Below are 12,591 nucleotides of genomic sequence, written 5' to 3' on the forward strand. Positions count from 1 at the left end.
AAATGTACAGAATTACAAATCTTATATGGAATTTCTGAAATATATCAATCACAGGCCTACACGTCCACATTATAGCCATGGTATAGATAAATATATCATTTGTGAGCAATGTTGATTTCATAAATCCGGTTTTCAAGCTACAAAACAGGAACCTGTTTGTATAAAAACAGGCAGATACCCAATAAGGCAAATACCCATTTCCCTTTCTCTAAACTTAAGGCCTAAACATACAAATATTTCTCCTTAAACTTCCTGTTAAGCTACCAAAGCAATCTTTCTGGATTTTCTTACTGCCAGTGGAAATTGTAACAACACCAAAAAGCTACGCACTCAGATAAAACCAAAACAAAACATTACGTCAGTAAATGTCTTCTCTATGGCGTCCGTTAAATATCTAAGTGCGTTCCATAACCAACAGACATTCCCACAGGGCTGATAATGGACCAGCCGCCGCTTCTACATTAGAAGCTGCTCTGAGATGGAGCAATGGTTTGAGTGAACTGGTTTGACCTTAATTATAATAGATTTGTTTGTTTGTTTTATTTATTGTAACCTGGGCGGTGTCATTACCGACTCGCTTACTTGTCTCAGCAATTCACGGATCTGGCAACCCACGCATTGACAGAGCGAGGGGCGATGCGGATAGAGAGAGTCATATAGACAAACCGAACAACGCGAATAAGAAGCAAAAACAAAAAACAAAAACAAAAAAAGGAAAGCAAAGAAAAGATGGCCAGTCAATCACAAGGCATCCAGCAGCTTCTCCAGGCTGAGAAAAGAGCTGCCGAGAAGGTTGCAGAAGCGAGGAAACGTAAGAAAACCTGGGCAAGAACCGTCTATTTATTTATTATTTTTTTTAATTATTATTATTTCATACAAATTATTATGATTATTATTGTATTAATAATTATTTTAATACTGTATAGACTAACGGTATATATATATATATATATATATATATATATATATATATATATATATATATATATATATATATATATTAGAATTAGCGTATATATTTTTACAATACCGTGCATTGCGTTTAATTCCGTTTGCTGTACCGTATATTGTTTTAACCACAGATTGGCGTACGTTGTGTGTTTGTTTATTCATGTATTTGTATTTGTATTTTTTTCATTTGTTGTCGATTTAAGTGTAATTACAGTATATGTTTACCGAACATACAGTATTACGTTTGTATTGTGTAGCCTACTTTAACAAGAAACGATTACAGCTAACTGTACAGCTAAAACTGCTGCCAGTAATTTAACATCAGCTGTCTTGGTGCCAGTAAAAATCTTGCTGGTGTTACGTCTCTACCTTAATGTAAAGCCTTCTACTAAGACTTGGTGTGCGAGTCTAGTGACTAAATAGCGTCAAAAGCCATTTTCAATGTTTCACATTTATTTTACATTTACTGTGGCTGTTTATTCCGCTACACCATTATCTTACAGTAACTCTGTCGTTTCTCAGGGAAAACACGGCGTCTGAGGCAGGCGAAGGAGGAGGCGCAGGCTGAGATTGAGCAGTACAGGATTGGCAGGGAGAGAGAGTTCCAGCACAAACAACACGCGGTGAGCACCACTAGGGGGCGCAGGCAGGCGGGCAGATAGACTAGCCTCTCCTGTCTTTCACCTCCTGGACCTGGGTTCCAATCTAGGAGGATAGGTGTTGCAGACAGACAGTGGTCTGGTTCACTAGCCTACCCTGCTTTTCATCTGCCCTTTTGCTGCCTCCCTCTTTCTTTTTTCTCATCCCCCTTTTCCCCTTTCACTCTGCTGTCCTGCTTTCCCTACCCCTCTACCATCTTTTTCCTTTCCCTTCTCCCTCTCCTCTCCTTTCCCTGTGTTGAGTATCTATCTGCCCTCTCTTCTCTCTCCTCTCTCCTCTCACCTTTCTCCTCTCTCCCTGTGCTGAGTACTATATCTCTCTGCCCTCTCTTCTCTCCTCTGAGGCGCTCTCTCCTCTCTCCTCTCACCTCTCTCCTCTCACCTCTCTCCTCTCTCCCTGTGCTGAGTACTATATCTCTCTGCCCTCTCTTCTCTTCCCTCTCTGATCTCTCTCCTCTCTCTTCTGCACAGTCTCTGGGCTCCCAGGGGAACCTCTCCACAGAGGTGGATCAGCAGACCAGGAAGAAAATCCAGAGCATGCAAGCAAACTACCAGAGCAACCGGGAGAGAGTGCTGAGAACACTGCTGAGCCTGGTGTGTGACATCAAGCCTGAGATCCACCAGAACTACCGCAGCACTGCCTAGAGAGAGGAGAGGGGAGAGGGGAGAGAGTGGAGGGGAGAGGAGGAGATGGGAGAGGAGGGGAGAGGGGAGAGGGGAGAGAGTGGAGGGGAGAGGGGAGAGGGGAGAGGAGCAGATGGGAGAGGAGGAGAGAGGGGAGAGGGAAGGGGAGCCTGGTGTGTGACATCAAGTCTGAGATCCACCAGAACTACCGCATCACTGCCTAGAGAGGGGAGAGGGGAGAGGAGGAGAGAGGAGAGAGGGAAGGGGAGCCTGGTGTGTGACATCAAACCACACATCCATCAGAACTACCAGATCACTGCCTAGAGAGAAGAGAGGAGGAGAGTGGAGAGGGGAGATAGAGGAGACCGGGGAGGTGAAGAAAGAGGTGGTGGAGGTGAGGAGAGGGGACCACACTTGTCAAGCAGTGATGTGTCAATTCACATATCCATCTGAACTAAATCCACTGGATATGTCGCATGTGCATGGCTAGTTGTACTGTGTATGTGCAGATATATAAAACACACACACAGATAAGTGTGTTAAAATGAGTGCTAGCCAATACTTTCAAATCCAATTCTTTAACCTTGAATAGCTATATTAAACAGTAATTTGCTTTAGTGTCATTTTTGTAGTTTTTTCACATTCCTCGTGCTGATGTGTTTGCTATCATTCTAAGTGGCTCTGGCTCTTGTATTGTTATCATTTTCTCTGAATCTGCCTTTGAGCTGCTTTGCGCTTGTCTGGAGAATCCTAAATGCTAGGAGTGAACAGCGTTCCTCGTTCCATTCAAACCACGCTGACTTTTTAACTCTTCTAGCCCCGCCTGTCCTACATACACACAGACAGAGAGAGTAGGTGGGGCTGACAGAGCTGGAAGGTCGCATTGTCGCGTGATTTGGATTGAACGAGGACGGGTAAAGGTGAAAAATGATAGCAGCTCAATATGAGAGCAGCAGAACTGAGAACCACTCATAATGGTTGTAAAGTCCATGCAAAGAGGCCGGTAGTGTAAAAAAAGCAATTGAAATGGCAGCTACTTAGCAGTCCCTCTGTATTGTATTTTGCTTCCTTCTTGTCTTCATAACCCTTTCATGTTAATGTATGTCGTTGGAAATCATGCCTGAACCCCACGAGACTCCTAGGTCCCAGTCTGAGGCAGTGTAGAGATAGATATATATATATATATATATACATACATACATACAGTATATAAGTGTCCTGTTCTCTTGTATACACAAAGGAGTTCCTTCTTCAGCTCGACAAAAATAATTCAGGACTGAAAGGGTTAAGATATGCAAATGTTTCAAATCCAACATTTATATAAAAACTGTTAGTACCTGTGCTGTAGGTCACATGGAGTGACTACAGCACAGGAAGTGGTTAGGTACCAGGAAGCAGCAGCAACGTTTCTAGAGCATTGTCTTTGAAATAACTGCATATTCCGCAATGAAGTATCAAATGCAAGATGAGAACTTTAACTGAAGAAAAGTTGGGTAGGGTGATGATAATGTGGTTACTGCTAACAAGAGTAAAGAAATGGATTTTGAAGCACTTCTTTGGTGTGTTCTGTGTGATAATTGTACTGTGCTGCACATTCGTATTGCTAACAACTGTCATTTTCTGCAACAACTAATAAAGTATACTACCAGTGTTGTTTAGTTGAATTCATTGAGTTTTCAGTCTCTGTGCCTCAAGGGGGGGAGAAAATATACAATGATGTAGAAAAAGTTTAATATTTATACAGAACAATTTATTACAAGAATGTCCATATATTATGGAAGTATATTTGTTTTATATAGGTGAAAGTACACATAGAATTATTTTCAACAATAAACAGTACTGATATTTAGAAGAAAAAACACTTTAATTGATATATATATATATATATATATATATATATATATATATATATATATATATTAATTTAAGGGCTTCTAATCAAAACATTTCTCATAAAATTGTATTAGTTTCTTTTAATATACACTGTATACATACAGGGCTGGAATAAAGTCGCTTAGGAGAAAACAAATGGCCCAGAAAACCATGATGCAATATACAAAAGTCCACATGGTGGCACTATTGAAGCACATATCATAAAGTTAAAAAATAAGTAGCAAATGTCATTTGAATTGCTTTTATGTTTTGACATTTCCCTTACAATCATTCCGAGTGGTTCTGGGTCCTGTTACTCTTATATTGAGTTTGGGTTGTTCTGTAACTCTGCCTTTACCTGACTTTCAGCTGCTCTGAGCTTGTCTGGAGAAAATGACAACTCAATATTGGAGAATCTAGCACGAGATAAGTAAAAAAAAAAAGAAAGTCGGCACTCTTAAATGAACTATTAATGATTAAAGCAGCAACAGTCAGCCAGATATATATGACAGTGTGTGGGGTTATAAACCAAGCTACTTCATGCCAGCCCTGTCTGTATGTTCACAACATCCACAGTGACTTTAGCCTAAGAAAGACAGTGTATTTCCATGGATTAAATACCCCACGTCAAGCACTTCTGCATTTGTGGGACTTGCTCATTAAAATCTTTTGCATGGATTTTCAAAGAGGGGGCAAGGGATACCATGATATTTAGAGAGCAAGAAAGCAAGACAGAGGTCAATCCTGGCCAATTATAAAGTGGCTGTTGCAGAGCAAATACATCCATAAATCTTACATAGGTTTTCAATTTGCGGTTATGAAATATACATGCATTTTTATTTTCAATCCTGATATCTTCACAAGACTCCAGTCGGTTACTGCTTCACTTCCTGGGCCAGCTTACTGGCTGAAAGCATTGTCAGTCAACAGAGAAAGCAGCTGATTGGTTCTTGACAGGAAAGAAGACACTGAAGGGGTGGGGATAATGTCCCTCTCCAGGTGAAATGACCAAGGAAGTGCAGGACTACCTTCAAAGCAAGGCTTGCAAACAGCGGTTTGAGTGTAGTACCAAATGTTTTGCTATAACATGTATTTCAAAACTGCACACCTGAGACCTATATAGCGAATGGAAGTAAAAAACAGGTAAGATTTGTGGAATTACAATGACTAAGTTTTAACTACAATATTTCAATTATTATACTGAAACACTGATCCAACCCATTTCAATAAAAAATATTATCCAATTATGCCCGTTTATCCTCAATTTAGTTTGCCCAGTACAGCAGATGAACAGCTCCGATCCTCCTGACAATCGCCTCATTACACACAGCCGCTGAAAAGTGGGTGTCAGCTAACTACTGCCCCCTGGAGGCCAGCCCTGCCAGTTTGAGCTCACCAGGTGTTGGGGTGACCTCCCCAAGCCATAGGAGCCCTAGGGCCAATGCGACACCCACCTTGTTTACCCAATCATATCCTTTTGAATGAAATAATTAAACAAATGTCAGTACAGTGGCATCACAGTGTAACAGGCCTGTACTCTGGAGTGTATCCAACAAGAAATCATCAGTTTCTAACTGAATTGGAAAATGATTTGAAATACAAAGGATGCAGTCAAGCACACACACTTTGTACAAATGCATTCAACGTTTATAGATTTTCTAAAATACAGTACTTGCAAATTCAACATTATATAAGTTGGATATATTTCTGACAAGACATTTCTAAAGTTGGACCACTTCGGACCTCTAGTTCTATTTGGCCCACTTCAGCACCCCCTGTTTGTGACGATTTCATTAAGAACTTTTCTAGGGGGTGAGCATGTTCATATTTGTTTATAGAAAACCTGAAAAACATACTTCTGACTTTCATGGGGAGAAAAGTGACAAGTTAGCCTACTTTGGCCCACTTTAGCACAAGTCAGACCACTTTAACTCACTTTGGCCAATACTTTTTTTGTAATGTTAACAACAAATTTGCTTGTAGAAACCCTGAAAAAAACATATAGTGATAGCTATATTATTTTTTCACACAGCATACATGACATGTCAGCCTATTTTGGCCTAGTTCTGTCTCACTTGTAGAGCAGGTGGAGACGGCTGCCATGGCAGTTATTACGAGTGATTTTGTCTGCGAGGGGCGCTGGGCGGCCTGTGGGCTGGTATAGGGAGGGGACAGGGGCCAGATTGGAGTTGGAGAAGTGCTGCGATTGGTGGTTCTCCAGCGGGGCCTGGTTCTCATTGGCCGAGGGGCGGTGGCGAGATCGGAGCTGCTTTCTCTCAGATAGTTGGTGACGGAGTTCAGAGACGCGTTCCTCCTTCTGTAGAGACAGAGAGAGAGAGAAAGAGTGAGACAGTCGCTTCACGTATATCCACACATGCTGTGGCATATCTAGCCGATGTAGAGTGCTGTATTATGGTACTGGCACAGAACAGGTCATGAGGAATGTTTAAAGCAGAGAGATTAGTGTGAAAGAGAGGATGAGGAGGACATACCCAAACTCCTATTTCTCTACTCTTTTCCTCCTTCCCCTCTCTCCCGTTGCCTCTCCCCTCTTTCTCTCCTCTGCTATGATCTTCTCCCATCTCTGCTCTCCCTCTCCCTGTCCCCCTCTCACCTCTGCTATGATCGTCTCCAGTTCGTGGTTCTCTTTCCCTCCCATGTCTCCTCTCCCATCTCTGCCCTCTCTCCCCTCTCCCTCGCCCCCTCACCTCTGCTATGATCTTCTCCAGCTCGCGGTTCTCTTTCTCCAGCTGTCTGGATTTCTCCTCATCATTGTTGTTGGTGGAGGAGCCGGTGCGCATGGTGTCCTGCTGCTCAGACTGCCACTCTCCTCGAGTGATCAAGCGCCTCATCTGAGAGGAGAGGGGGAGAGGGGGAGAGAGAGGAAAGAGGGGGAGAGAGGAGAGAGAGAGAGGGGGAGAGGGGAAAGAAGGGGAGAGAGGGTGCAAGGAAATGGTGGAGATGGGAGATGGAGGGAGGGATGTAGGAAGAGGAAAAGGAGAAAGGATGACAAAGAAGGAGAGGAAAGGATCATATTTTGGTCCTGTTCAGTTTACAATATAATCTGAGTGTCTATTTGCTTGCATCACCCTGGGTTTAGACTCTGAGAAGCCTCTTTGTTTGCTGAGCTGTCAGGGTGGTCTAGTCTTACCTTGGGAACAAAGAGCACGACTAGGGTGATGTAGACTGAGAAGATGATAGCCAGCGCTGCAAAGGCAAAAGCTGCGTCCTGCTGACTGTTCAGGATCATTGTGACTGGGGCTGTGATCATACACAGGACCTACAGAGAGAGACAGAGAGAAAGAATTTCCACTAATATCTCAAAGACAGCTTAACAAGTTAACTAGCAAATGAACTATCTAACCAGCTAACTAAACAAGTGAGGACGCACAAACTAGATTACTAAATCTAACTAACTAGTCAACTGACTGACTAGCTTACAAACTAGTTAACCAGCCAACGATCTAGCTAACTAGCTACAGCAGTATTTCACTAACTAGCTAGCTAGCTAACTTGTTATCCAACTAGTTTGCTTACTTGACAGACAGTAACTCGTGCCTATCTCACTATCTAACTACTATCCTGCTAACTAAACATACTAACAAGCTAACTACCTAGCTAATAAAATTGCTATATATCTAGCTAGCCAAGACAGAGACTGAGACAGACAGTCAGACAGACAGACGCACAGACTGACCGCTACGTTGTAGATGGCCATGCCAACAGCGCGGTGGTCATTGATTTTCTCAGTGGACACACTCTTGGTCTCGTAAGCCAGAAAGATTCCCAGCAGAAGCAGCAGGCCCTTGTATCCATACACCACGCCTGAGAGGAGACATTTCAATGTACTGAGACAGTGCAATACAACATAGAAACATACTGGAACATAACACTGTACTGAGACAGCGCAATGAAACATACTGGAACATACTGGAACATAACACTGTACTGAGACAGCGCAATACAACATAGAAACATACTGGAACATAACACTGTACTGAGACAGCGCAATGAAACATACTGGAACATATCACTGTACTGAGACAGTGCAATACAGTACATAAACAGACAGGAACATATCACTCTATTGAGACAGTGCAATTGAGTACAGAAACAGACAGGAAGATAACGCTGTACTGAGACTTAGCACTATAGTACTGAAACAGTCAGGAACATATCACTGTACTGTACACAATAACAGCCCAGTGCCCAAAAGGATATCATAAAGCAATCACCATTCAGTGACGCAACTGACAGTCTCTGTACAGAGAGAGGGAGGCCCAGGACTGAATAGCAGGGCAGGGTTTGCTCAACTCACCCAGCCATGTGTTCATCTTCTCTGAGTTGCAGTGCTCAAGTAAAGGCTGGATCAACACATCGAGATCACCTTTGGGTGCCTCTTTAGTGAACTCCTGGAGGGAGGAAGAGAGAGAAAGAGAGAGAGAGAGAGAGAGAGAGAGAGAGAGAGATAGAGAGAGAGAGAGAGAGAGATAGATAGATAGATAGAGATAGAGAGAGAGAGAGAGATAGATAGATAGAGAGAGAGAGAGAGAGAGAGAGAGAGAGATAGATAGATAGATAGAGAGAGAGAGAGATAGAGAGAGAGAGAGAGAGAGAGAGAGAGAGAGAGAGAGAGAGATATTATGTTAATAAAGCCAATAAGAGATGTATTCAAATCATGCCAATAATGTATTTTAAAAATGTATGTGTATGTATTAAACATAAAAAAATGATGCATGTCCTAAAATACATATTACAAACAAGTCCTATTTTGGCATCTAGATTAGGATTGCTATATAAGCTGCTGCTGGTAACTCTCTATTTAGTACTGTGTTTTTCTTATGCCCTATCGGCCCTGCTAGCCATTCTCTCCATACCTCTACAGTGATGTGAAGGGGATCCACAATCTGCCAGATCATCAGAGACAGGATATCTATGGCCAACAGCACCCCAACTGTAGCGTAGAGCTTCCAGGGCTCCAAGTGCTGCTGAGAAACAGGACCGGCAATTCACCCTTCAAGTGTCAACATCTGTTAAGCTTTGATTTGGTTTGGTTTTCAGCTCAACTTCCAGTCCAAATTCAGCTTAAATTCCGTTCAAATTCTATTCATTTTTTTTTTTACTTAATGTCACTAAAATGCTGTTTAGTTTAGTTCAAGTTCAGCTCACATTCCATTTATCTTAGATCAAACTCAGATCAATTCAGTTTGAATTCAGTTTAAACTCAGTTCGTGTTGTGTTCAAATTCAGTTCAAATTCGGTTTAGTTTGGTTTAGTTCAAATTAAATTGCATTTAACTGAGTTTTTTTTAGTTTCATTTAATTCAGAATACAATTTGTATTCATTCAGTTTTGCTCAAGTTAAGTTTCGTGTTCAGTTTGGTTTCATTACGTTCATTAAATTCAGCTCAGTCCAGTCCCCCAGTCCTCTGAATTACCTTGCGCTTGTCCTTTTTCTCATCCTTCTTTGTGAAGACCGTGTGGACCCACCAGATCTTTGTGAACATGCTGCCGTAAGCCAGGCTGAACCCCAGTCCTAACAACCAGAGACGAGCCTGGAGACAGGAGAGAGGACAAGCACGGCAGTAACACCCATCCACCCCTTCTCATGTGTGATATACATTTACTAGAGCTCCTTTCTTCAAAGAGGAAGCATCTAAGCAGCTTTTTAATGGTTTCAGCACTCATTCTGAGAGGTTCTGGGTCACACTGAGTCATTATCATTGGAACTCCCTTTACCTGGCCTTGAGCTTGCCTGGAGAATCCTATATGCCATTCAGATCAGGTGACAATGTGACCTTTCAACTCCGTTCGCCCCACTTAATCTCCATAGAGTCACCTGATTTGAATGGAATGAGGAAGGCTGTTTGTTCCCGGCACTTAGGATTCTCCAGACAAGCTGAAAGCCAGGTAAAGGCAGGTTTAGAGAGAAATGATAACTCAAGAAGGGAGCAACAGAATAACCCAGCATCTGACAACTTCCTTCCTAAGTAAGGCATACGAAATGAAAGAGACCTGAAGCTAAGGCACCCGTCCCCATCCCTCTCACCTGGCAGATGAAGGGGAACTGGCCCTGGGCAATGTGTTTCCTGTCTAATCCTAGTGGAAAGACAGCAGCCAGGGCTAGCATACAGCCCACTGCAGTCATGTTGTTGAGATAGGGCTGGGAGTTCTGGATGTACCTGGATAAAAACATAGAAACACAAACAAGATCAGTGTTCCCAGTGGTGATGTCACAAAGTGCCTGGTTCTAAAAAAGAATTTAGAGTGCCCAATTATTTTAGCCCTGATTTTCCCCCAGTTTAAAATGTCCAGTTATTTTCCCCCTCATCGCAGTGATTCCCCACACAGCTCAGGAGAACTGAAGGCTCAGCGGGTGTCCTCTGATCCCACGACTGAGCCAGCTTCCTCTTCCACACCCAGGAACTCGAGAGCGGATCTCAGCGAGTTAAGCACAGGTCCTAATAAAGTGGCCATGGTTGTAGCTACACACCCGCCTATATAAAAACAGGCTCACCGCACGCTGCTGTTGTAGATGTTGAAAGTGAGGCAGATTATTCCAAACAGAATTCCAAAGCCTGCGAACACGGCCACAGACACAAAAAGCTTCTGCGATAGGAACCGGTATTCCACAATGAGCTCTGTCCGGTCAGCAGGAGGACTCCCACCTGGACAAAAAGGGACAGAAGAAAAAATCCATGTTTCAAATATTCTAGCAAAAGCTACTTTGGATGTGTATGACATACAGCACTATAGTTGAAACCTTATTTAAAGGCCACAGTCTCAGTTCCATTGACTTCAGTGTTAATAGACCTTCAGTATTAGGGCCACAGTATTCAATGGACCAAGAAATTGTGATCTTAACAGGTGGGTGAAGTTAGTCGATGAATTTGGTTTAATAGTGTAGTTCCATTGATTACCACAAGAGGTCAGCCAACTGCAAGGAATTTGAAGAGAAGCATTATTTTGCTTTATGTTGTACAAAGCCATGTCCTAAACTGGACAAGTTTTAAATGAAGGTCTGAACCTTGGTTATATTGATCTTTTTCACAGAGGATACAAAAAAGATATGCCATTAAATAAATGGACACTTCTAATGGAAAACCAAATTAAAATAAATAAGAAAACATTATTACGAAAATATATAAAAATGTACAGAAAACAGAATAAATAATACATGTACACTTCTCCCCCTCTTTGCCCTAATTTCTCTCTCCTCTCCTCCCACTCTCCTCCTCTCTCTCCCTGCACTTGCTGTCCTTCAATGCTCTATAGGACACAGGTTTCCATGACGACCTGGCTCCCAGCAGGCACTGCAGCAGCAGCTCAAGAGTGGTTACCCCGGCAACCAGAGCAGAGAGGGGAGATGAAGTTGTTTCCACAGCAACAGAGAGAGCGAGAAAAACAGTCAAGCTTATTTTGTTGGTAAAGAGCTGCTTAGTTTTCTGTATAGGCATTATTGATACACTAATCAGTGTGTCATTTCTCTAGGTAATAGATTAACCTCAAGAGTTAGTGACAGAATCGGTTTCTTTGTTTGTTTGTTTATTTTGACATACTACAACACAGATACATTATTTTGTTAAGCATAGGATACTGTACTGGAGGAATTAAAAATAAAAAAAATAAAAACCAGGATGTGAAGAATGCAGTTCTCTATACCCAGTGATCCTGTCAGAAGGGACTAGCTCTGTACTGACTGCTTTGTAAAAAGTTAAGACTTACTGTGTAGTGTCTTCAAGTGAGTTTGGATAGCTACAGTGTAAGGTAATACGTTGTGTGTACAGCTATGGCCAAACGTTTTGCATCACCCTATAGAATTAACTCATTTTGCTTCATAAAGTCGAATGAAACCTGCTGAACAATGTTATGTTAACATATTGAATCACATACTGCTTTGTAGTTTTCCATATACTTAATGAAAAACAGACACATTGAAAAATGTAGCATTTCGAAACTGTACTGCTATTATGGCTTGCGGTAGACTGTGCAAATGTCTCCCTACCTCTCTCCCTCCGCCTACTCCTCACTCTCCTTTCTTTATGCTCTCACCCAGACCTCATCTCCATTCCCCTCTACCTCCTTTTCCCTCTCCCCCTCCTCTCCATCACCCCTCACCCTCAACCCCTCCCCTCCATCACCCCCCTCATCCTCACCCCCTCCCCTCCCCTCCCTAAGACCCCCTCTCCTTCCTCTCCCTAACCCCCACGCCTTCCTCTCCCTAACATCCCCCTCCCTCCTCTCCCTAACACCCTCCCTCCCTCCTCACCCTAACACCCCCCCTCCCTCCTCACCCTAACACCCCCTCTCCCTCCTCTCCCTAACACCCCCCCTCCCTCCTCTCCCTAACACCCCCTCTCCTTCCTCTCCCTAACCCCCCCTCCCTCCTCTCCCTAACACCCCCTCTCCTTCCTCTCCCTAACCCCCCCTCCCTCCTCACCCTAACACCCCCCTCCCTCCTCACCCTAACCCCCTCCCTCCTCTCC

General features: G+C 42.9%; 2 protein-coding genes across 4 annotated transcripts in view; one reads left to right on the top strand and one right to left on the bottom strand.

Annotated features, from left to right (window-relative positions):
- The first annotated feature begins 375 nt into the window (after nucleotides 1-375).
- On the top strand, nucleotides 376-3,887 carry LOC131709079 (V-type proton ATPase subunit G 2-like). Its single transcript, XM_059010886.1, has 3 exons — nucleotides 376-811; nucleotides 1,474-1,574; nucleotides 2,082-3,887. The coding sequence occupies exons 1-3, from the start codon at nucleotides 730-732 to the stop codon at nucleotides 2,253-2,255; spliced, it is 357 nt and encodes a 118-aa protein (XP_058866869.1). The 5' UTR covers nucleotides 376-729; the 3' UTR covers nucleotides 2,256-3,887.
- Nucleotides 3,888-4,102: 215 nt separating this feature from the next.
- LOC117968252 (gamma-aminobutyric acid type B receptor subunit 1-like) overlaps nucleotides 4,103-12,591 on the bottom strand; it is a 65,818-nt gene continuing 57,329 nt past the window's right edge. For 2 of the 3 annotated variants that reach the window (XM_059010880.1, XM_059010881.1), the window contains 9 exons: nucleotides 10,623-10,773; nucleotides 10,155-10,287; nucleotides 9,544-9,660; nucleotides 8,984-9,094; nucleotides 8,425-8,518; nucleotides 7,804-7,931; nucleotides 7,258-7,386; nucleotides 6,815-6,958; nucleotides 4,103-6,423 (listed from right to left, as the gene is read on the bottom strand). In XM_059010880.1, coding sequence (XP_058866863.1) covers nucleotides 6,178-6,423; nucleotides 6,815-6,958; nucleotides 7,258-7,386; nucleotides 7,804-7,931; nucleotides 8,425-8,518; nucleotides 8,984-9,094; nucleotides 9,544-9,660; nucleotides 10,155-10,287; nucleotides 10,623-10,773 — 1,253 coding nt within the window. In that variant the 3' untranslated portion in view covers nucleotides 4,103-6,177. The remainder of the gene's footprint in view (nucleotides 6,424-6,814; nucleotides 6,959-7,257; nucleotides 7,387-7,803; nucleotides 7,932-8,424; nucleotides 8,519-8,983; nucleotides 9,095-9,543; nucleotides 9,661-10,154; nucleotides 10,288-10,622; nucleotides 10,774-12,591) is intronic. The other variant, XM_059010882.1, reaches the window with a different exon arrangement.

This window comes from Acipenser ruthenus, chromosome 41, assembly GCF_902713425.1.
Source record: "Acipenser ruthenus chromosome 41, fAciRut3.2 maternal haplotype, whole genome shotgun sequence".
In the NCBI taxonomy this organism is placed as follows: Eukaryota; Metazoa; Chordata; class Actinopteri; order Acipenseriformes; family Acipenseridae; genus Acipenser; species Acipenser ruthenus.